This window comes from Macrobrachium nipponense, chromosome 1 (genome assembly GCF_015104395.2).
Source record: "Macrobrachium nipponense isolate FS-2020 chromosome 1, ASM1510439v2, whole genome shotgun sequence".
NCBI classification, from domain to species: Eukaryota; Metazoa; Arthropoda; class Malacostraca; order Decapoda; family Palaemonidae; genus Macrobrachium; species Macrobrachium nipponense.
The window spans coordinates 174,718,967-174,741,628 of record NC_087200.1 but is presented as its reverse complement, the minus strand read 5'-3'; the positions used below and the strand labels follow the sequence as shown (position 1 = coordinate 174,741,628).

The 22,662-nt window shown below is 40.8% G+C and overlaps 1 protein-coding gene across 4 annotated transcripts in view; it reads right to left on the bottom strand.

Annotated features, from left to right (window-relative positions):
• Window positions 1-22,662, bottom strand: part of LOC135219863 (sortilin-related receptor-like) — a 253,800-nt gene that overhangs the window by 173,658 nt on the left and 57,480 nt on the right. For 3 of the 4 annotated variants that reach the window (XM_064256983.1, XM_064256984.1, XM_064256985.1), the window contains exons 1-2: window positions 14,681-14,842; window positions 5,900-5,966 (exon numbers count right to left, since the gene is read on the bottom strand). In XM_064256983.1, coding sequence (XP_064113053.1) covers window positions 5,900-5,966; window positions 14,681-14,740 — 127 coding nt within the window. In that variant the 5' untranslated portion in view covers window positions 14,741-14,842. Of the gene's footprint in view, window positions 1-5,899; window positions 5,967-14,680; window positions 14,843-22,662 lie in introns of those variants that run through there. The other variant, XM_064256986.1, reaches the window with a different exon arrangement.

Below are 22,662 nucleotides of genomic sequence, written 5' to 3'. Positions count from 1 at the left end.
GGTAATAAGAATACTTGCTAAACAGTTTTTGGCAATTCGACGCGCTGGCTTCAAAACAAAAAAGTAGATTGGCGATTGCGGACATCCTCTTGACTCCATATTGCAGAAACTAATCTGTAAGGCAGGAATTCCCCAACACCTGTAACAGGACCTTTTCTTCTCTGAAGTCTGCTCGACGTCTAGAAAACACGGCCATCCACTCCTGAAGACGACTAGACCAATATCCGACCAACTCTCGAACAACTCTTCTTTTGATTGATACTTCGTCGGTTCCTCTGTCTCTAGTCTCTCTCTGACGATCACTGCTGCTGATCTCTCACTGATAATCTGCTCTGTGGCTCTGTGACTAACTGGTGATCTCTCTCTTTTACGATCTCTCTCTCTCTCTCTTCTACGATCACTGCTCTCCAAAGTTCGTTCGTCGTATATTTATAAGGCACTCTGGGGGCGGAGCCTAGCTGGCGAACGTCACCGACTCCAGGGATTTCTAGAACTTCTTAGATGAATCTAGACGAGGTATTGCATCAGAAATCGCGGCGTTTCTCACGTCCGACGAGATCCACAACACTCCTGCCGATTCTAGAACAGCCGCGAGCATAGACGCCTCCAACAGTGGCGCGCGAAAAAGCCTCCTTGCTGCCGAACCTTTCTCGAAAATGCGTTCTCCTTTCCTTTATCTTTCTTTGCTATGAAGCAATTACCATCACAGAAGACACAGTTGAAGATGGAGACCGTGCGTTCAGTGTTGGCAGCTGTGAGGGAAGGCGACTTCATGCTGTCGATAGGACTTGAGGGAACGACATAATTCCAGATCCCTATTCATCCAACGTCCAGGAAGTTCCTTCTCTTCTCTTTCAGAGACAAGGTCTTTGAGTTCAAAGTCCAGTACTTCGGCCTGACCACAGCCCCTCAAGTGTTCACAAGGGTCTTCTCTCTCATATTAAGTTGGGCCCATGCTCAGGGGGATCTGTTTGCTGAGGTACCTCAACGATTGGTTGGTCTTGGCAGGTTCCAGAAAAAGTTGCTGCAGAACAGAGATTGTCTGCTTCAGTTCTGTTTGAAACTGGGCATCATGGTCAACCAGGAAAAGTCAAACCTCGTACCCAGTCGGCTTAAAGGAATGGGAACGAAAGGGATGTTGGTCCTCTGACCTAGGCTGGAACGAACAGGGAGGCCCGGCTGAAACCAAATTCCCCGACGGCCTACCAGGCGACGATCTTTGTGCCTGCTGCTGGGTCAGAGGGGGGGGAGGAGCCAGACGTCTCCGAGGATGAGACTCCAACTTAGACACAGCCTGGTGCACTAATCTGTCCTTGGTGTCAGCCCAGCACTGGTCTATCGCATCCTCCAGCTCAGTCCGAGGGAACAGAATTTGAGACTCCAACAGATCTCCATTCCTCAATGCCAGCAAGGATTCAGGGTCAACCGATCTTTCCATCCTGGATAAACCCGTGTCTCTTCTAATCAGGAGAAGGTTAGCCCATATATTAACACTGAGGTGAGCCATATACAAAAACACCTTGCCTCCAAACTGCAACAAACTGGCAAGAGAGGACGCACCCACCAACCCCTGGCTGGGGACCTGTCAGAACCATCTTGGCAACGACCATAGACCAGCAAAGAGACCATCTGCAACAAGGAGGCTGCCATAAATTCCAACGCTGAGGCATCCTGTGGAGACAAGGATGGAGCCACCGACTTCACCTGCTCCAAAGTCAATCTTGGCTTCAGATGAATGACATCCGGGTTAAGATGACTCGACACCAAAAAAGCATAGTTTGTAGCATAGTACTTCCTACGCCTAGAGAGAAGCGAACCGTCCTGATCTGAAACAGCGGCGTATTCTTATGCAAGACCGACTGGACGTGCCCCAACAAGGGAAGTTGAAATGATGGCTTCAGATCCTGTGTAGCTCCTGCCAAGGCTTCCAAGCAGGAAGGACGACGACGAGAAGGGTGTGCAGGCTCATCTAAAAAACCTTCCTCGTTTAAATTAACAGAAGAACCAGCAGCCAAATAGCCCGAAACACCAACTAACCTGTCTGGGCTGGATACAAGCGCCGACTCCCGCCACGAACCAACCACAACACCAGGGACATCACTATGCACTCTTCCAACAGATGACTCTCTAACATGGCCGCGAACAGGGATGGGCGTGGGAGATGTATGAACATGTGTCGGTGAGGAATCGCGAACACTTGAGATCGAATGAGAATTCCTCGGAGTTGAACTCCTGAAACTACCAGGGAGAGGGGCCGGCAAACACTCCTGCTGCACCAACTCCGTGCTCACAACCTTTGACCTCTTGACAGGCGCCTTGAGATCCTTACAGCGATGAATAGGGGCCCTGGAGAAGAAGTGGGAGTGCCTGCAACATGTGCATGAACGAGGGAGGTTGCAACACGCTCGCGACTCGATGCAGAGGATGAAGCAGCCACTGCAGATCGCACAGGGGAAGATACACTTAACACTTTCTGAAACACCAACACTCTCAGGAACAAGGGTGTGTTGCTCCTCACTTGCAAGCGAAGAAAGGGCAAAGTCCTTAGCCTTACAACGCTTGATATGCCAACGCAGCGGAGATGGAGAAGGAGGGGAAGACAGCACTGGCTCCTTACGCAGTCTCTTCGCAGGAGGCAGGGGCTATGCAACACGCTTGCTTCCAGTCCTCCCAGCTGACGTGGCAGCCAACTTATCTTTTAAAACAAAGTCCAATCTCTTATGAACTGCCTGGCCTCAGACGGATCAGCAAGAGAAGGGCCTGACGACATGGAAGGGAAATGCAGTGAACTGGACTGGCAGAGATGATGTCACAGCAGCAAACGATGACGACACAGATGAGCGAGGCGGCACAGTGGAGATGACTGGGAGTGATGGCATCAATGGAAGTGATGTAATAAGTGGTGATGAGTAATGGTTTCCCGTCAATCCAAAAGGGAAGCAGACGCTACTGGCAGAGGGATACAAAATGACTGATCCCGTGACATCACAAGCGGGGCTGACGCCATGACTTCCCTCTGACTCGAAGAAGCGGCAAAGCTGTCACTGCAGAACGAATACAAAATGGCTGACCTCGGCTACCCACGAAAACGAAGACGAGGCCAGGAGGAGGGGGGAGGGCCTGGACAGCATGAGGAGGGGGTAGAGAGCATCATGAAGTGCGTCAGCAAATCCTTCAAGGATGGTGAACCCTGTAGCCGAAGCGTCCCCCAAAGCACCGCCAACTTGGATGCCTCAGACTCTGCAATAAAAGGCAATAATGAAAAAGCCTCCTCCCTCTCGGGAATCAAATTAACTCTCAAAGAAGAATGGGTGACATTATATAAAACAGCCTGAGGGCATCCCAATGCTTCCAACGACAAATCGACGGAAGAAAGGAAGGGGACAAAGGCACAACACTACTATGGGGTGTGATAGCAGCAGGAGACGAAGCATTGGGAAGAGAAGAAGAAAAACCCTCCCACGAAGGAAGAATAGAAACCCTGCGATGCCTCCCTCTTACTATAAAATAACTTCCACTGCTCTTTAGGCCATGCATGGCATTCCATGCAAGGATTCGTTATTGTACAAACGTTAGAGCGACACCTAAAGTGACATGGGGGTTGGTCTCAGCCGAAGCCAAAAAACCAGAACACGGAAAACCTGGGGTTCCGGGGCACGCACGTTTATGAGGCCGAGAAGGAGCAGAAGAAGCCATAATAACAGCACAAACACACAATCTAAAACGCAATCGAGATGGGCAGTGAACCGGGGTAAAGGACGAGAGAGGTCAACCACAACTCTCGCCCAGGCGGCTAAGAAAAGACTGACGGGTGGAGTAGATGCGTGGTCCTTGACCACTCTTCACCTAAAATACGCACGTGTTGCCAGATCTCACAAGATTCCTTACTTTCATCTGTGATTTAACCGGATCCAGCTAGGAGCTAGAAATGAACCTATTGTTAAGACCGAAGGTTTGTTCGCATATGAAAAAACCAACAACTGTTGCTCTTAGTGATTTCAAGGCCAATAGACGCTGGTTTGAAAAATCAAGAAAGCTTATGGGCATCCATAGTGTCGTACAGCATGGGGAGGCTGTGAGCTCAGATAAATATGCCGCCAAAGAATTCGTTCAGGAATTCAAGGAGTATCTTGAGGCTGAAGGATTCCTCCCACAACAGGTCTTCAATTGTGATGAGACAGGCCTGTTCTGGAAAAAATGCCACAACAGACCTACTTCATGCAGGAGGAAAGTTCATTGCCAGGGCACAAACCTATGAAAGATAGGCTAACACTCTTGGTCTGTGGCAACGACAGTGGGGATTTCAAAGTGAAGCCCCTACTTGTGTATCACTCCGAAACTCCCAGAGCATTCAAGAAAAACAATGTGATCAAGAATAAATTGCCTGTGATGTGGAAGGCAAACAAAAAGGCCTGGGTCACGAGACAAATTTTCATTGAAAGGGTCAATGAAGTGTTTGGCCCTATGGTTAAAATACCTCCAGGATAATCAGTTGCCCCTCAAGTGCCTCCTGGTAATGGACAATCCTCCTGCACATCCTCTTGGCTTGGAAGACCAGTTGCTGGATGAATTTAAATTCATCACAGTGAACTTCTTGCCCACTAATACCACTCCTCTCATTCAGCCCATGGTCCAGCTAACCACGTCAAGCTTAGAAACTCTACACCAAGGCACTGTTTCAAAGGTGCTTTGAAGTGACCTCAGACACTGAAATGACCCTAAAAGAGTTTTGGAAGGATCACTTCAATATCTTCAACTACATAAGTCTTATAGATAAGGTTTGGCAGTGAGTGTCTTCCGGGACAAAGTCTTATAGATAAAGCTTGGCAGCGAGTGTCTTCCAGGACAATGAACACTGCTTGGAAAAAATTGTGGCCAGAGTGTTACCTCGAGAAGGATTTCGCTGGGTTCGAGGCTGACCCCGATGACCCTATGCCGGTTGTGGAGTCTATTATGTCTCTAAAGAAGTCCATGGGTTTGGATGTGAGTGGCGAGGATGTGGGAGAGCATGTGGATGCCCACAGGAAATAGCTAACCAATGAGGAGCTGCAAGACCTTCAGCAGGAACAACAACAGATGGCAGATGAGGAATCCGAGGATGAAGAGGAAGAGGTACTGTGCCTACTTTAGTGATTAAAGAAATGTTTTCCAAGTGGAATGATCTAAAAAATTTTGTTGCAACACATCATCCAAACAAAGACGTTGCAATCTGTGTCTCTAACATGTTTAATGGCAATGCTTCGTACCATTTCAGGCAAATTTTAGAGACGTCAGAAACAAATGTCTCTGGACAGTTTTGCTATTTGGCAGGGGTCCAGTGACTCTCAAGCTGGTCCTAGTGCCAAAGTGGGGAAGTAACCTCAGTCAGTGCCACTAAAAAATGTAGAGAAGTAACACAAAATAGGTTCCCTTCCTCTCCGTCTTCCATATGCTAACAAGTGTTTTCCATAAAAGTAAGTGATGCTTAATGTTCATTATTAATTTCATTATTCACTTATATTTACTTCTCATTCTTTTCTGTATGTAAAACTGTGTTTATTCCCTGTAAAATGCATTTTGTGTTAATATTTGGGGGGGTGGGGGTCTGGAACGCATTAATACTATTTACATTATTCCTTATAGGAATTGTCTCGGTTTTCGTACATTTCAGATATCGTTGGAGATTCCAGAGTGGAGCATGTACAAAAACCGAGGTTCCACTGTACTAATGAAACTTTTGGTGTTCAGAAGCTGAAAGTATTTTCTTATATAAATCCTTGTCTGACAAAATAAAAATAAACACCTTTGAAAAGACAAGATCACTTGGCATTGAACAAAACTTATAATTAATATTAATAAACACCAAGACTTGTAAAATACAGTGGTGTCAGAGTATGCAGAAATATAATATAGTACTAACTTTGCGATTTCCTCTCAGGACGGATGCGATGACTGCTGATTTCTCTATGAGCGCGTTCTCTGGTAAACTGAAAATTAAGACTGTATTAAAAAATAGGCTAATATCACCAGCACAAATCAACAGAAACAATTAAAACCGCTCCCAAGTCACTCAAAAATATGTGTAAAAAGGTTATAAATCATGGTTTCATTGATTAGTGTCACATACTTTTAAAGGGATACAATTATTAATAGGTCTGCTACTTTCTTTACCACATATACACATATATGATAGTACCCCAATAAAAACTTATCAATAGCACATATTTGAGGAACGTTAAGCAATTTAGCTTTTAATTTGGTAACAGGTATTAAAGCAATGGCCCAGTCATTGGCTGCAGTCGTAGAAAGTGGTCCTAGATCATGACCTAGACCAGTGACATTAAAAAAGAGAAAAAAAATTACCCTGAGGTAGATGAAAACATTATTTTCTGGCTAGGTATTAGCATATGACGATTAGCCTTTCTTCATCTATTGGAGCTGCTTGGCAATCGTTTGTTGTAAATAATTCACTGCTATAGAGTTAAAATAGAGACTAATGACGAATGGTATTTCGAGATATAGAAAAACAATCAGAGGCTTAGGGATCCTAGACCTCAGGCTCTCTGACCAGAGATGTGAAGAGATCAAAGTTTTTCCAGTCTAGGTACATATTAGAGAGAGAGAGAGAGAGAGAGAGAGAGAGAGAGAGAGAGAGAGAGAGAGAGAGAGAGAGAGAGAAATCTTCAGTTTCATCATGACCCTTTTTGTTGCTTTCAACTGTACTCACTCTACTCATGTCTCTTTGGTATTTTTTTTTTCGCTGGAAGTTACACCTCTTACAATAGAACACAGCCTGCCTTCCTTCACCTTCCGAGGAGTGCAAAAATAACAGGAGATCCACACATTCAAATGTGCCCTTGAACCATTAAATTCACTGCAAATCTGAGAAACACGGTATACTCGGCTTCAGAATACTGGCAATATAATTACTAAATTCTATAAAAGCATGTCTAGTCCTTTATTTGAAGCCATTACTTATGGTAAAAATAAAAAATCTGCAGCACAACCAATAGGAAAAAGGCATGCTTAAGTAATGTACCTACTTCCCCAGAGAGGAAAAATCTTGCCATAACTTTCTTCTGCCACTTTGGCTAAAACACTATTCTTCCTTCATTTTTTGTTTTTACATACACACACACAAACACACTTTTCAAGGATTATTGAAGAGTAATCAGGACTGATCAAAACAAAGGGGATTGTATTTTAATTTTTCACGTTTACCAACTACATTAGCCTATTAACCCTTAAACGCCGACTGGACGTAGTTTACGTCGAGATAAATTGTCTGTCGGGTGCCGACTGGACGTATTTTACGTCGACATACAAAAGTTTTTTTTAAAATTCGCGGAAAAATACTTATAGGCCTACCAGCCTAAAAACTTTTGAATCACGCGCCTTGGGGGATGCTGGGAGTCCACAGGATCAAGGCCTTGTTTTGTTTTGAAGCGTGACCCAGGTGCGCATGCGCGATATCCCTTCTTCTCGCTCCAGCCAGCATCAGTAGCGCACCATCCGAGAGCGATCTTTCGTGAAAAGCGTGTTTTTCTGGACTTGTGCGAGACTTTGAGCATTTGTATTGCTACAAGACATTCCTAGATATGTCTCAACGACGTGTGAACCGTGAAAGGCGCGTTTACCCGTCGGAAGGGATCGTGTAAGGCGAGTTTTGGACATGGATGCTGGCGAGGGGCCAAGCAACCCAGCATGACCCCGCGCCTCAAGGCCGTTCTGTGCGGCCACGTGTGGCTGAAAGTGTTTTCGGGAACACATCGTTTGCCTTTGGTTACCCCTAGAAAGCATGTGGGCGTCCTTAGGGGCATTCGTAGGCATTTGGGAGGCCTCCAACCAAGGGACATAGACGAATATCTTTCGGAGCTTGATCCGGAACATTTGTCGCAAGTCCTCATTTTGATGGCGGATGGTCATCGAGTGATGAGGACATCAGTCCCGATGAAAGTGAGGATGAATATTTGCCCCCAATGTCCGTTCGAGGCTCACATCCCGAAAGTGAGCTCGAATTCAGTGCATACGAGGGGGAATCTGAGGGGGAGGGGGAGGGGGAGGGTGGGGAGGGTGGGGATACGGCTCAAGTTTATCGCAGAGGACGATACAGAAAGTGAGGGCCTAAGTGAGGGTGATGGGGGAACAACGGGGGGGGGTAGTGTGCATCGTGCCCGCACCCGTGCGCGTGCGTCGACGCACGGGCACGTAGAAGGTCGGCTCGTCGCGCCAGCCAAGGTGAAGGTCGGTCGTGGAGAGTGACGAGGGTTGGACGGAGGACCCCCACCCCTCCTAACATGCACCCCCTTCACGGCAACCCCTGGGATGACCGTACCAGTACCACTGACTGTTTGGGATTCATCCAGCTTTTCCTGACGCTCGGGAATGGGAAGGAATTGCTGGAATACCTGGTACACGAGACGGTGGACTACGCTCGGTACTGCCGATATGAGCTGAAGACGACCTTGTCGTATTACTGGCGGGGTTTGCAACCTCATTGACATGGCACATTTTTGGGGCTCCACATTTATTTTGGTTTTGACACCTGCTATCGACGTCAGGCAATATTGAAGGAGAAGTTATTTTTTATATATGCCGAATGTGCCTGGCGTTATGTCCAGTGATAATTTTCCTGGAGATGGACAGGTACTTCACGCCTTCAACCGAAGGGCCATACCCCGGAATAACAGTGATCGCCTCATTTTAGTGCGTACAGGTGTTGGATTATCCGTGAGCGGTGTAGTAATCTCGTGATTCCTGGAAAGAACCTGTCTTTGGATGAGGGGATGATGCCTTACAAAGGACGTCTTAGTATAAAAGTGTATAACCCCAAGAAGCCAAAGAAATATGGTGTGAAATTCTTTCTCATTACCGAGGCCAACACTGGATACGTTGTGGACTTTTCAGTGTTATACCGGGGTATTCTCCACGCTGCGTGACACTGTATTCAACCTTGTGGGACGTTTCCGTAACCAGGGATATCACCTGTTTATGGATAATTATTATAACTCGGTATCCCTGGCCCAGGAACTGTATGAAGCAGGTGTTCACGTCAGTGGTACCCTTCGGTTGGTGCGTGGGCCCCGAATGTCCTCAAGAGGTTCGCTAGTCATCCGCACACCTGGCAAGAGGAGAGACACAGTGGCGGCGGAAGGGCGCTGTCTTCGTCGCATCTGTTGGAAGGGTGTCCGACTCGTCCCATGATTACGACGAGGTCATGAACCCATCCAGAAGAGATCGTACAGCGGAAAGAAGACACGTCGACAGGGCGAGTTGTGTTTGAGGAGTTTCGTACCGAGCGGCCTACTGTCATTGGGCACTACAACAGGCACATGGAGGAGTTGATCTCTTTGATCAGCTCATCCAGTACTATCCTTCGCCAGGAGAACCAGAAGGTGGACACAGAAGCTCCTCAAATACATCCTTCAGTTGGCCCTCCAAAATGCCTACATACTGTACTGTGGGTACCGCGGTGACAATCTTCCGAGGTTGACCCACGCACAGTTCCTAGAGGTAGCCGGGAATGCCCTCATCAACTTCGATCCCGATGAGTGGCCTTCCATAACTGACCCCCTGCCCCGAGCTGCAGATCTGCCCCTAGAGGAAAGGGCAGATAGGAGGGCCAACTTCGCTCGACCTGCCGCCGCCCCTGCTGCCGCCGTCCCTGCTGACGACGCCCCTGCTGACGACGCCCCTGCTGCCGCCACCCCTGCTGCCGCCGCCCCTGCTGCCCCGCCGCCCCGCTGACGACGCCCCTGCTGTCGCCGCCCCTGCTGACGACACCCCTGCTGTCGCCGCCCCTGCTGACGACGCCCCTGCTGACGACGCCCCTCTTGCTGCCGGCCCGCCATCACCGCTTCTCCGTCGGGTAGTGACCCTGCGTGTCGCTGCAGCCAGGGGAACACATACTGGAGGCCTTAGAATGGCGAAGGCAGAAACGGTGCCGGGTGTGCCATATGAATGGCAGAAGGAGAGACACCCCGGTTTCTTCTGTCGTCCTCTGCAAAGTTGCTCTTTGCAGTATAGGGGGAGTGTGACCGAAAGTATCACACTAAGGTCAGTATTGGAGGCGCGCCCTTAAACCGACAGCGGAGGGCGCACAAGGGGCCAAGCCGCCTCCGGGGACCATCAGCAGTAAGGCGCGCGTCTGCCCTCCTCACCTGCGTACCTCGTCATGTCGAGTGGAAAAAATGCAAGACTCTTCAATGGAGGAGGGAGAAAACAAGAATAGAACGAAGAGTCAGGATTACGAGTGAGTATTCTGCATTTATTTTAATTTAGTTTTTATATTTATTACAATTTTTTATATATCTGAATGTGTGCATGATAAAATAATAATAAGACATTTCATTGTATGGCGAAAAGAGAAAGTGTCCACCTTGCATTCCCTTTTATTTATGTATTGGTACCAGAATCGAAGAATGTAATATATATTTTACGTATAAAAAAATTATATAAAAAAAATTTATATATATATAGTATATATATTATATATAGCACTATAGAATATATATATATATATATATATATCTATATATATATATATATATGATTATAGTACATATGATATATATATATATATATATAGATAGTAATATATATATATATATATATATAGTATTATATATATCATATATATATATATATATATATATATAGATATATGATATAGTATATATATATATATATGATATATATATATATATATATCATATAATATATATATATATATATATATATATAGATATATATATATAATAAATATATATATAGATATATATATAGGGGGGGATATATATATATATATATATAGATATATATATATTATGATATAATATATATATATCTATATATATATATATATATATATATCTATCTATATATATATATATATATATATATATATTTTTTTTTTTAAATTTTTTTTTTTGGGGGGGGGGGGGGTAAGCAAATTACTTACAGTAGTAATATTCAATCATTTACCTTCACTTTAAAACAAATTGCAAGTCTCTAGAACAATATCTCGATTTATGGTGAATATTTGAAAAAAATATTCCTCCGCCGCCGCGCCGATTCTCGGCCGAAAATCTCGGAAACGCGTAGGTCACATTCTCCTAATATTTGTACCTTTTCATATTACGCTTATTTATAGTTTTATTTTTATATGGAAATGTGCGCAAAAAACATGCACAATATAACAAAAAATATTGGAAGGTTTGTAGCATTTATCATTTTTGAAATATTTGCATATAAAGTACGATAAGTGTAAACGAAAAAAACTACGATCGGTCAACTTTGACTCAACCGAAAGGGTCAAAAAACGCATTTATAACATAAAAATCTTACAGTCTAGTAATATTCAATCATTTTATCTTCATTTTTAAAACATATTGCAAGTCTCTAGAACAATATCTCGATTTCTGGTGAATTTTTGAAAAAAAATATTTTTTTCCCCTCCGCGCGACGATTTCGGCCGAAAATCTCGGAAAACGCGTAGGTCATCTCTAATATTTGCCTTTCATATTACGCTTTTTTTAAAGGTTTATATATGGAAATGTGCGCAAAAACATGCACAATATAAAAAAAAAAACAAAAAATATTGTAAGGTTGTAGCATTTATTTATTTTTGAAATATTTGCATATAAAGACGATAAGTACGAAAAAACTACGATCGGTCACTTTTGACTCAACCGAAAGAAAAGGTCAATAAACGCATATATAACATAAAAACAAAAAATCTTTACAGTCTAGTAATATTCAATCATTTATCTTCATTTTAAAACATATTGCAAGTCTCTAGAACAATATCTCGATTTCTGGTGAATTTTGAAAAAAAATTTTCCCTATTTTTTTCCCCTCCGCGCGACGATTTTCGGCCGAAAATCTCGGAAACGCGTAGGTCACATTCTACCTAATATTTGAGCCTTTCATATTACGCTTTTTTTCTTTTTTTTAAAGGTTATATATGGAAATGTGCGCAAAACGATGCACAATATAACAAAAATTATTGGAAGGTTGTAGCATTTATCATTTTCGAAATATTTGCATATAAAGTACGATAAGTACGAAAAAAACTACGATCGGTCAACTTTGACTCAACCGAAAAGGTCAAAAAAACGCATTTATAACATAAAAATCTTACAGTCTAGTAATATTCAATCATTTATCTTCATTTTAAAACATATTGCAAGTCTCTAGAACAATATCTCGATTTCTGGTGAATTTTTGAAAAAAATATTTTTTCCCCTCCGCGCGACGATTTTCGGCCGAAAATCTCGGAAACGCGTAGGTCACATTCTCCTAATATTTGAGCCTTTTCATATTACGCTTTTTTTAAAGGTTTATATATGGAAATGTGCGCAAAAACATGCACAATATAACAAAAATTATTGGAAGGTTGTAGCATTTATCATTTTTGAAATATTTGCATATAAAGTACGATAAGTACGAAAAAAAACTACGATCGGTCAACTTTGACTCAACCGAAAAGGTCAAAAAACGCATTTTATAACATAAAAATCTTACAGTCTAGTAATATTCAATCATTTATCTTCATTTTAAAAACATATTGCAAGTCTCTAGAACAATATCTCGATTTATGGTGAATATTTGAAAAAAATATTTTTATTCCGTCCGCGCGCCGATTCTCGGCCGAAAATCTCGGAAACGCGTAGGTCACATTCTCCTAATATTTGTGCCTTTTCATATTACGCTTTTTTTATAGTTTTATATATGAAAATGTGCGCAAAAACATGCACAATATAACAAAAATTATTGGAAGGTTGTAGCATTTATCATTTTTGAAATATTTGCATATAAAGTACGATAAGTACGAAAAAAACTACGATCGGTCAACTTTGACTCAACCGAAAAGGTCAAAAAACGCATTTATAACATAAAAATCTTACAGTCTAGTAATATACACATTTTCATATTTCTTGTTTTTTTTTTTATTTTAAAACATATTTTTTTGCAGTCTCTTGAAAACATTAATCTCGATTTATGGTGAATATTTGAAAAAAATATTTTTATTCCGTCCGCGCGCCTATTCTCGGCCGAAAAATCTCAGAAACGCGTAGGTCACATTTTCCTAATATTTGAGCCTTTCCTTTTCATATTACGCTTTTTTTAAAGTTTTATATATGAAAATGTGCGCAAAAACATGCACAATATAACAAAAATTATTGGAAGGTTGTACATTTCTCATTTCTATATGTTTGACATATAAAAAAAAACTTTTAACAAAAATTCGACATTCGGTCAACTTAACTCCGTTCGAAATGGTAAAAAAACTGCATTTGTAAGCTAAAACTCTTACAGTATCGTAATATTCAATCATTTTCCTTCATTTTGAAACAAATTGCAAGTCTCTATAACAATATTTCGATTTATGGTGAATTTATTAAAAAAATTATTTTTTTACATCCGCGCGCTACGAATTCATGCATCATTTTGTGATAATATTTTCTCTGTGTTGCTTTATTGTTTTACAATATGTTATATATCAAAATGATCGCAATTTAGTGCACATTACAAACGAAAAAAAAAAAGCAACTTGTTACCTCTAACCGTTTGGCGCACAGCGCGATTTGAATACAATTATATATGAAATTTCGTTTTTGCGCTATCATATATCGCATTATTATATATGATAATGATAATATTTTTCATTTTCTGATGGTTGCATACTAAACTTCAAGCAATGAGAAAAAAAAAAGGAGCCAAAAATGAACTCTTAATCTTGAAAACTAAGCGCGCTGTGATTTTTGAAAAAAATATTTTTTTCCGCTTACGCGCTCACTCTCAAACCCCTCCGGGCATACGGGAGGTCATTTTTGGTTTTTTTATTACCGCTCCGGGCGGGTTTTTCGTTTTGTTTAAGGGTTAAGTAAATTCAAATGAAAAACCTAAAACAGTGAACTTCTTCGAAAAATATGGAATACTGAATAAGCAATTTCATACAAACATTATAGTTTAAATATAAAAAAAAATTTAATTAAGATTGTTCCATTTATTCTTGTTGTTTTCGTTACGTTGGGAATTTGGATACTTTTCGTTTCACAATGAAGTGGTAATCCTCTATATTACTCCGCGGGGGAGACATTACTAAAGTTTATATTATATAATATAGTGGTTAAGTTATACCAGATACGTATGCAATTGTAATAATCCAGTGCCCTCGTAATTTCTCGAATTCTTCACACTTTGTTGTTAACCATTCCACGTTTTTTTCCCATTCTTCTTTATGACCTCTCTCTAAGCATTTTATATCGGGTAACATAACTCACTCTACACTGGAAACGCCAGTGTAGAGTGAGTTATGTTACCCGATATAAAATGCTTAGAGAGAGGTCATAAAGAAGAATGAAAAAAAACGTGGAATGGTTAACAAGAAAGTGTGAAGAATTCGAGAAATTACGAGGGCACTGGATTATTACAATTGCATACGTATCTGGTATAACGTAACCACTATATTATATAAATATAAACTTTAGTAATGTCTCCCCCGCGGAGTAATATAGAGGATTACCACTTCGTTGTGAAACGAAAAGTATCCAAATTCCCAACGTAACGAAAACAACAAGAATAAATCGCCTGTAGTACGCAGTGCTTTGCTCATTTTCATCCACACTTTAGAATGTAGGTTTTTAAATATAAAGTTGACACAAAATAATTAAAAGATAATACTGGAAAAACATACCGTAGACGAAGGGGACGCGTGGACCTCAGCAATGAGGAACAGCCATACCAAGATCTTCATCCCAAACAGATGACTTTTATTCCCGTAGGCAGCAGAAATGATCACGTCTACTTTTAAAAAAATGTGAATTTGATCTCTTCTTACAAGCTGCGTATTCTAGGAGCCACCTGAATTCAATATGTTAAGATTTATTCACTAGAGGCGCCAATCTTGTCAAATAAAACGTCAATTTGGAAAATACGTATTTTTAAATCACGCAAGATTGCCAAAAGCTATATCCTAAGAATGATTATTTTCCAAACGAAACTGATATTAAAATCGTCATGAGCCACTGCACACTCTCATCAAATCTTCACGTTTGAAAAAGCCAATATCTTCTTCACATCTAGATGTTTCCTTCAAGTACTGTCATCACTTTGAGAATTGTGGGATTTTTGAACATGTCAGCATTTGCATCAGTTTGTTAAGCCAAAAATGTAAAATTGATAACGAGTCTCTAGCAACAAAACACAGGCTACCGACTCACGTCAGTGAGTACCGTGAACTGTGAGAAAGGATCGGAAACTGAAAGGTGGTGGAGCGTCGTAGAAAACTCGGAGCATAACGACAGATACTTGGGTCACGCTTTTATCACAAAAGGTATTAGGCTGGCCCGTAGAGAAGACCGTTTGGGGGCGAGGTAGGGGAGGGAAGAGACCGTGTCTAAGTGACCACGTCAAATTAGTCCCTTTTTTTAGTGCATAGTGTTCAACACGCAAACATACAAGCATATATTAAAATAAAACTTCCAAAACACAAAAAACAAAACAAAACAAAAATACACGAAAAATTCTCATATCTCTTGAGACACTAAGAATGAAAACAGTAGTACTCCAACCCTTCCAATAACAAAAACTGCATAGCTATACGGGCGATAAGCATCATTAAGGTGGGTACACACGTGAGAGCCGAACCTTGTATGTGTAACCGAGTTACGCATATACGGTTACAAGGTGTCAAAATGTTGAGGACGAACCGTAACCACGTTAAGCACGTAACTTCATTTCAATCCACTGCGATCATCAGTCTGTCTCTGTCCGGGTTGTTTACCGACGATGGCCACCATGCAAATAGCAGCTGCCACGTATATTTATATACATTATTTAACGAAGATGAAGCGAAATAAAAGAAGATGGTGGCAATCAAGGTTATATACTAGAAGGGTAGAATACAGTGGTCGGGAATTACTCGCTGACATGAGATTCCAAGAAGTTTCTGGCCACAGTAAAGTCTGTTCTTCGTAATAACTAATAAATTGAAGGACCTCTTCCTCACTCGAATCAGCCATGGTATACATATACGTACTGACTGACCAAAACAAGGGACTCTACTATGTTCATAGTCGGTGTTAACAAGTTCAGCGACCGCTGTTGTTACGCGTGTAATACAGGTCCCGTCCACACATGGCGTAACGTTCAAAGAGACCTCCCTTTGATTCGGGGCCCAAAAACCGACAATTGCTGGGACGGAGGGCGAACGGAGCCTCGAACCTCGCGGGTTCGGGGTTCGGGTTCGAGGAACCGTCCACACTTGCGTTTTTGTTACAAGAATCGGTTACAATACAAGGTTCGGTTCGCACGTGTGTACCCACCTTTACATTTCTAACATGACTTTAAGGCAACAAAGGGCGATTTACACATATTTCACATTTACTTGTAAAATACGAAAACAACTGTAAAAGTTATTCGAAACAACAAATAATGAGTCACGAGGTTAACAGACAAAAAGACAAATGGAAATACACCCACCAACACACACACACACACACACATATATATATATATATATATATATATATATATATATATATATATATATATATATATATAATCAAGGTTATTTTGCCTGTGCATTCTTGGAGTTAACGTCTTAGCCACTGTGCCGGATGAATCCTCACTCGACATTGGAAAACGGGTAAAAATTGTTAAAAATTGTACTCCTAAATCATGTAAAATAATATTTCAATCGTGGAGACCCAATAAGTTGTACTATTTGTTACTCTGACCTAAAAAAGGTATAGCGAAAGTACATGCAACTGAGTGACAAGGGGCTTCTTTGTAAATTAAGAGGTAAATTTGAAAATAAAATTAATTTTGTAATTGGTGAATGTCTAATGCCTTGATTTAAAGAAAAGATGTTCTGTTAAACAGATTTCTCAGTTGAAGGTATTATCACTGAGCCAGTCGTGAAGATTGAAAAAAGTTAGGAATACTGTTTCTTAAAACACACTTGTCAATTTAGAGGAGGTTGCTTCAGGAGGTGTTGGCCTACTGGCTCGCAAGGAGTCTTAGGATGAGTCTTGTGGCTCTCAGTCTTCCTTGTCCATAATTATAACTTAAAAACGGTCTGCTAATAGATACACGTATGTTCAAAGGAGGTTCTTGGTTCTAAACGGACAGTACCCAGATTTGTTGGTGCCTACAAAGAGAATTGAATTCATCTCCTAAAGTTTCGCCTTACAAATCTTGATAGGTCTGCTTCCATTTTATTTGAGCCCTTCGGGTAAGCTCAACCATATCATCGAATGCAGGAACGAAACTCACACAGAAGAATGAATTAATGTATGAGCTGTAGGTCATAGGCCTGGCCATGGCTGAAGAGGCCGTCCAGTGACATGATGGCAATATGAATTTTATTCTAAACAACAATGACCATTGTTAAAATCAAAACACAGGCACGTATACATACATTTTTAAAAAGGAATTAAGCGTATACTACTTTGTCGTTAAAAGCCCCATTTCTCTTAAAACCACTTCACTCACACTCTCGGAAAAAACTTGAGGGAGGGTGACGCTCATTCTCTCTCACACTGCCTAAGAATCGGGAACAGCTCACCAGTTAAGTGCTCGACAAACAGAAACGGGTCAGAGTGAAAACGGATCACCTCTTATCCCAAATGCTGTTCATTTCCTCAACATGTATGACCTAATTGGTCTTATCACATCAGACAGGACACTTTTCGGTAAAATCATTTTTTCAGCTACTCTCAAGGGGATCCAGCAATTATGAAATTTTGCCTAGGCAAGAAATGTGAAACCCCCACTCAGAGAACCTTGTGCAATCCCGGATTGCGGGAGGGGCCTCATTTCCGAGACACTTGTAAAATTACCAGTAATTTTAGCAAGTTATAAAAGTTATTCCTAATATCCTTTTTTTTTTTTTTTTTTTACTTTATTTTGCAAACCCACAATTAAAGTTCACATAATATCATAAAAGATAAGAACCAAAGCCAGCAACAGTTCCTTGGTATTTTTATGGACACAAGATTAACTGGGACAGGGGAGATGTAGTACCTTCCCTCATGAGATACCACCAGTGACCATTATTCCTAGTGTACTGTGCTGAGGTGTGAGTGTTTATTGCCAATTCAAGTGATATGAATGCTGTCCTACAAAATTCGTTCAAATATTATGGCAAACTAAAGATTATCATATGATGCGTACCACTAGTCCTCCTATGCCAAATGGCTGAAACTTCAGCTGAGAACCCAAATAGACAGTCAACAGACTATACAACCAAGAGACTCCAAAGGGAAATCAGCCTGCAGAGAGAGACAGTAATGGGAAAAGGTGATCAATATATATGACGGAATACAAAATAAAACCAATAGAAATGATGTCAGATGTAAGTAAACACTGGAATTCATTTGCTCCTCCTTAATCATCTGCAGGTCAGAAGATCCCACATTATTACCATTATATTTTATTATTATTATAATATTAAAATCGTTTAACCAGACCACTGAGCTGATTAACGGTCACTCATAGGGCTGCCCCAAAGGATTAAAATGAAACCGAGTACCTGGTCTAGGCCACAGGCTAAGCACTGGGACTAAAAGTTGAAAATAAACTTTAAAATTATCTTCTCTGCATTCTTCGCATTCGGGAGCAGGGCCATGCGAGCTGCTCATTAAGAGTTAGTGTAGTCCATGCGTCAGAAAGTATGGCCTACTCGGAGAAGTGTCAGAATTACTTGCAGATGTCTTCCTCTGATGAACTCTATTTTCTAACAACAGGTTATATTTGCTTCAACTTATTATTTTCAGGTTCCTCATTCAATTGAGATTGCCATTTATTTTTTATAACAATACCTATTTTTACGTTACATCATCATTAATAGGGATAGTTACATCTGAACTCGTTATATGGGGTTGTTGGGACGCCATGGTACTTTTTTTGCATCAATCAATCAATCGTTATATGGGCTGCTGCTTTTGCTTTACCAGCCTCTTCATTTCTCTTAACCCCTACTTGGGCACGGACCCAACATCTTTCTTTATTTCTCTTACTGTACAACTTATGGATATGGAGCAATAACTTAATTTGTTGTAGTTATTTTTTGTGACTTTGAATGGATTCTATGGCGCTTCGTGAGTCGCTACAAATCACAGAATTATTACAGGAGGTTTCTTTAATTATTTTTATGACTGATGCTATTAATCACAACTCCGCTGTAAATACTGAGGCATTATCAGGTAAAGAGAACTGTTGTGTATTGTTTTCGAATACTGCAACATATCCCATCAGTACTGGGATTTATGGCTTGTCCACCCTCGCGGGAATGCCTGTCGGGCACTTCAGGCTGTTTTTATTTTCTCTCACTTCTGAAGCAGTGTTAAGCCCTGTTCACATGAGCTCGACGAACTGTGTTCGATGTGACGTCAAAAGTAGAGAAATTCAGAACTTTTCCTGCTGTATCTGCACTGCTGACGTCACATCGAACAAAGTTCGATGCGACGTCAGATACAGGAAAAGTCAGAACCTTATCCGCTGTTTCTCTGCTTCTAACGTTCGACTGTGTGGATGGGCCTTTACCAAACAATCGCATCATTCTGGTTCCATACTCAGTTAGTTGGTATAGTGTAAAGGGTTATGGGAACAGCGTTTACTTGTCTTGCAGTGCCCACTAGTGTGGACAGGGCTTTAGCTCCATCTGTGTATATTGCGTAATGTGGACCTTTTTGGATTATATGTGCGTATATTGTATGTTGTCTATGGTGTTCTGGGGTATATGAGTAACTTTTTGATATTTTGTGTGCAAATTGCAAATTTTGTTCCTAGTCCAAATCCTCATTGTATTCATAGTCCAAGAAGGAAGTAATTTTACTATTGGGGGTGATTGTATATTTATATTCAATGACTTAAACAATCCTCTAGCTCTAGCACGGAAAAGTGGTGAGTGATTATTTATAAACAAATAATCTCTTAACTCAAATAGTTTTTTCTTGAAAATATTTTTATTTCTTGGAGAATCACTTGTCTGAATTCCAGGGTATTCTTCATTGTTACAAACTCTCTATGGAGAGACGGTAGCTGTTAACTACATTCGAATTGTACAATAAAGATAAGGTTGGGGATGATCTAAGGCCCATGAACATATTCTAAGGCCTTCGTTGTGAACTGGAAACAGCAGTGTGTCATTGATAGACAACACTGCTACTTTGTACAGTACAGTAAGGGTATGTCTATCAGCTTCCCAAGTAGTGTTCAATACTTTTTAAAATTAGATTTAATGCTCTTTTACATTTTGATTTCACGAATATTATGTGAGCTTTCCAGTTCAACTGAACATCAAATATTAATCCTCAAATTTTGCTGTTTGGCCAATTGGTATGTTATGGTTTCTGATTTTTATATTTCTCCATGTTTTTTCTATTTTTTATTTTCATAAAGCATGATTGCTCAATTTTTATCTATTGAAAATTGAATGCTTATAGATGAGGCCCATTCTTCTACTTTTATTACGCTTTTTTAATGATTCGCTCTGAATAACATATGGCAGAATCATTCATACAGAGATTACTCCTTATTCCAAAAGGTGGGTTATAATTTATGCTAAAGTAAACTGTGCCACTTAGGACACTTACTTGTGGAACATCATATTTCAAGTGGAAATGTATTTGACAATACATCACCAATTCTTACCTGAAAATTGCGATCTGTCAGAAAGTTCTAGATAAACCTGGGTAAATGTCCATATAGATCAGGCCACCACCGAGCCATGGTAATGTTTCATGGGTACACTTCTCATACAGCATAATACCGTTATCGCCGAAAGATAGAACTGTTTTCGGTGGCCTTGATTATATGATGTACAGAAAACTCCATTGCGCCAAAGAAACTTCGGGACATATTTTGTATCGTATGCTTTATCGCTATTAAAAAAGACAGCTACAGTATTTTGTTTTTATTAAAATCCTCTGATTATGTGGTCTTCTAAGTTAGATAGAGAACGTAATGAATATATCTGTTACATTGAGACCTGAATTGAGAGCCAAAATCTTATTTTCTCCAACGTTCCATGTTAGTCGAAAATTTACCATTTTCTTCAGAAATTTGCATAAGCAATTTGTTAACGAATTGGTCTATAATTACACTGGCCTGCGTTTCAAAACTTTTCTTTATAAAAGCCAAGGATTTTCCAACTTATTTAGGTCCCCTTTTGCAGCTGAATTAAAAAATACAGTTCATTTTCCTGGGTCAGGTCTGGTTTCTAAGATATAGTCTATTTCTATTCCAGCATATTTTTCCAAAATATTACAATTATCCAAACATTTATGGGCTTTGTTTTTGCAAAACTGGGTCGTGGGTAACCTTTAATAAATATTTTTGTTTCTCTTTTCAGGTCTAGATATGTATAAAAATGGATAGGAAGTGTAAAAACCATCCTAATAAGTTCTGTTACATCTAAAAGGCATCAGTCCCACGAACAAGCACCATGTTCAATAACCCCGATGTTCCTTCTGCCATAAAGCCAGTTCCCCATGGCCCTGATCTTCCTGAGCTAAATGTCACCATGGAATCTAGTTCTGATTCTGAATCTAGTGACATGACTGATACAGCTGAGTGTGGTGCATACTGGCCAGAAGAGGACGACCAACTGGTGCCTTTGACCCAAGCCGAACTCATTGACCTGACACGAGACCTGAACCTTTCCAAGGAGTCTGCCCAGCTACTGGGTTCTCGTCTTCGAGAGAAACATCTTCTGGCCCAAGGAACAATATTCTTTTGGTGTCAGGACCGCAAGAGAATTGAAAAAATTCTTCACGTTTGATGAAGCATCTTCACTGGTCTACTGTAACAATATTGCTTACCTGATTGAATTGCTTGGTCTGAAGTATAATGCTATGGGATGGAGACTTTTCATTGACTCATCTAACAGGAGTCTCAAAGCAGTTCTTCTGAATAATGAAAATAAGTTTTCATTAATCTCTGTTGGGCACTCAGTTGAAATCAAAGAATCCCACAAAAGCATGGAACGTCTGTTGTCTGCTCTGAACTACCAGGAACATAAATGGTTGATCTGTGGAGATCTTAAAGTTGTTGGAGTCATCCTAGGACTTTAAGGTGGTTATACAAAGTATCCATGCTTTCTGTACTTATGGGATAGCCTTGTTAATGACCAGCATTGTCAGACAAGAGTGGCCATCAAGACAAGGATTAAAACCTGGGTCACACAACGTTCTGTCCCACCTTTGTGGTTGAACCAAGGAAGATATTACTTCCACCCCTCCACATTAAACTCGGTCTCATGAAGAACTTTCTAAAGGCATTGGACAGGGAAAGCAGAGGATTTGCTTTCCTTCATCAGAAGTTTCAACAAAAAAGCATAGAGAAACTTAAGGCAGGTATATTTGATGGTCCTCAAATAAGGGAACTCATCAAGGACACTAGTTTTGATGATGCACTGAATCCTGCTGAACTCTCTGCCTGGTTGTCCCTTAAGTAAGTCATTGCAAACTTCCTTGGCAACCACAGAAGTTCCCAGTATCAGAAGGTGGTTGATGAGTTAATGGAGAATTTCCGCTAACTTTGTGTGAGCAAATCAGTGAAAATGCACTTCCTTCGGTCTCATCTGGACAATTTTCAAGAGCACTATGGAGACTTCAGTGAAGAACAAGGTGAGCGCTTTCACCAAGATATCAGTGTTATGGATGAATGCTA